The sequence below is a fragment of the Penaeus monodon genome, chromosome 14, assembly GCF_015228065.2.
Source record: "Penaeus monodon isolate SGIC_2016 chromosome 14, NSTDA_Pmon_1, whole genome shotgun sequence".
NCBI lineage: Eukaryota > Metazoa > Arthropoda > Malacostraca > Decapoda > Penaeidae > Penaeus > Penaeus monodon.
This window is the reverse complement of record NC_051399.1, coordinates 25,361,727-25,364,659: the sequence shown is the minus strand read 5'-3', so window position 1 is coordinate 25,364,659 and position 2,933 is coordinate 25,361,727. Positions and strand designations below refer to the sequence as shown.

The 2,933-nt window shown below is 35.6% G+C and overlaps 1 protein-coding gene across 1 annotated transcript in view; it reads right to left on the bottom strand.

Moving 5' to 3' along the window:
* Positions 1–733: 733 nt before the first annotated feature.
* Positions 734–2,933, bottom strand: part of LOC119581013 (fibrinogen C domain-containing protein 1-like) — a 7,563-nt gene continuing 5,363 nt past the window's right edge. Inside the window, exons 4-5 of the mRNA XM_037929279.1 lie at positions 2,099–2,226; positions 734–1,695 (exon numbers count right to left, since the gene is read on the bottom strand). Of these exons, the coding sequence (XP_037785207.1) occupies positions 1,508–1,695; positions 2,099–2,226 (316 nt within the window). The 3' untranslated portion in view covers positions 734–1,507. The remainder of the gene's footprint in view (positions 1,696–2,098; positions 2,227–2,933) is intronic.

The window sequence follows — 2,933 nt, the reverse complement described above, 5'->3', positions numbered from 1 at the left end:
TTGTGTGCAGCACCTGACGATGACTAAAGGGTGGCCTGAAAATTATTTTTTTGCCTGTCGTGATTGCATTCCCACATCCAGTTTAGGCACCCAGCACTTTGACAATTTTGAAATACAAGGTAATTTACGTTGTACATGCTAGCATAACGTGACAAATCTGCATTCAATTGCTTTGACATCAGGCAGCGTTAGTTAAAGAAGTATGTTGCTGAGAAAGCTAGTGCGATATGAACATAGTTGACGTAATCGAATACGAATATATATACATATACATGAATATATATATGTATGTATACAGATACATATATATAAATATGCATATACATATATTGATATACATACATATACAAATGTATGTATATTCATATATATATATATATATATATATATATATATATATATATATATACATATATATGTATATATATGTTTATATATATATATATATATACATGCACCCACATATGTGTATATAATATACATAATTATATATATGCTACGTATATATATATATATATATATATATATATATGTTAGTATTATATAACATAATGACATATATATATATATAATTATATATATATACATGTATATATAAAATGTGTGTTTGTAATATATTTTTACATATATATATTATATATATTATATATACATACATATATATATATATATACATGTACATATACATATACATATATATATATATTTTTTTTTTTTTTTTTTTTTTTGTGATATTTGTGTACACGCATTGCATAAAACCTGTTGTTTGGCATCACTGCATCCGATATTGCATTTTTCTTGTGTTTGTGAATCTCATGAACGAGACGTATTGCTCTCAAGATGTTTCTGATTTGATGTCAAGATTAATAAAGGAGAAACACAACTACAAGTCGCTGCAGCCTTCTTGGTGTCTCCTAGATAAGCGTGAATTGCATTATAAATATTTCATTTTTACTTACAATATGTGTTTTCCGCGAAGGACTTAAAACTATGTAACACATAATGAACACACTAGAGAACCTTATCCTGGTTCGAGGTATTTTTGTAATTTTTACAATACTGTATATTTTGTAACCGATAATACTGTCAGGGGATGAATTGATTGTTACCCTATTCTTTAAACTTACTGAATTTTTCTTTCTGTCCTAGTGACAGAATATATACCATTTAACAGCACATTTCTTAAATTTATCTTAATTACAGCGTTCGTACTTGAATAGTTTAGAAATAGTGTTTCACTACTCTTGGAACAAACCCAACTTATGACATTCATCACTGGGACGCATGGAAGCCCTTGTGTTCACAAAGAGATCTACATTTGACCCTTAAGTGACGTAGATCTTATATATGTATATATATACATATATGTATACATATATACATATGTATACATATATATATAGATAGATAGATAGATATTTCTTTTAAGCTTACTACAGCACTGTGATGACCTTTCCATCTCCTAACTCCATTTAAGAAGGAACAGCTATTTTAGACATTATTCCGATTACTCCAAAGGCCTTATTTTAAGGATGAGGGTTTTTAGGGAATAGTTGGAGTCCTTCCAGTGCCACCAGGTGACGCCGCGCTCAGGTCCTTGATACCTTCCTCTGCGGTACTGACCTGTGGGCTGAGTGCAGGCGCAGCGCCCCCACCACCATCCGCCACCCCCTCGTCCGCGGGCGCAGCTCCCCCCTGAAACGAAAGACACTTCTTCATTGATGAGTAAAGTCAGCCTGATTCGTCATGACTGCCATGAGTCGTGCATGAGAGCCCCTGGCGTGGCTTCGCGTGCGGGTGTGTGGGAATAACTCCAAGACCTTTAGCTCGCTCTATTGATCTCAGGGAAACACATGAGGAGCAGTGAGGAGAGGATATTAGTGAAGACTTACGACTCATTCATTTTTCTTCTCCCGCAGAGCCCTTTCATACTCCTGTTTCCCCTATTTCTCAACATTCCTGTTTCTCTCTCTCTCTCTCTCTCTCTCTCTCTCTCTCTCTCTCTCTCTCTCTCTCTTTCATACGTCGTTTCCCCATTCAAGTCGTATACACCATTCATTTCTCTAATTCAACCTCGCTCTTCGTCGTGTCAACTTACAATTCTCCTGATCGTTGTCGCTGTCAATGGTGGAGAACATCTGAAGGTGCGAGTGCCGTAAGCTATCTCCTGCTGTGCCTGAGTAACCGGATATCCTCAGCCTGTACTTGTCTTCCTCTCCGCTAACCCTGTGGATGAAAGGCGATGGAGGCTGTGATATTTCCCTTCAGTGCACTCCGTGTTTCAATTCTGAAGTATTTCATGATTCCACTACAGGTATTTGGCAGCGGTGTGTGTGTGTGTGTGTGTGTGTGTGTGTGTGTGTGTGTGTGTGTGTGTGTGTGTGTGTGTGTGTGTGTGTGTGTGTGTGTGTGTGTGTGTGTTACAGATATACCTAACATCCCTTTCCATTCCATAAGTTAAAGACGCTACGAATCATGAATTGAAGAACGAGATACGAGATTCATAGATATTTCAAGTAAAGCATATTGCCTACTCATGTTTTTTTCGTGTCAAGACAAGTTGAAAGCTAATATAGTATCCAGGTGTGAAAAGAGTTCAATATAACAGATTAAGTAACTAGTGCTTTATATGCAAGCTCAATCAACGAAGGTAGGACAGGTATATTCAAAAGCAAATTCCGTTTTAGCCTTTTTGGGTTTCTTGATTTATTGTCTAATTATTTACCTCAGTCGAAAATGCCAGTACCTCTATTTCACAATTTAGATTATATAGAAATGCTGATGTCCTGTAACGCCTTATAAAAATGTTTTTTGCAATGCTGTCTGATATTACTACTAACTACGTAACTTAGACCTATTTTTTCTCCAAAATTACCTAAAAACGAGTTGGTTATTTGTATTTAGACATATAAGCGCTCTTCATTCGTACAGGT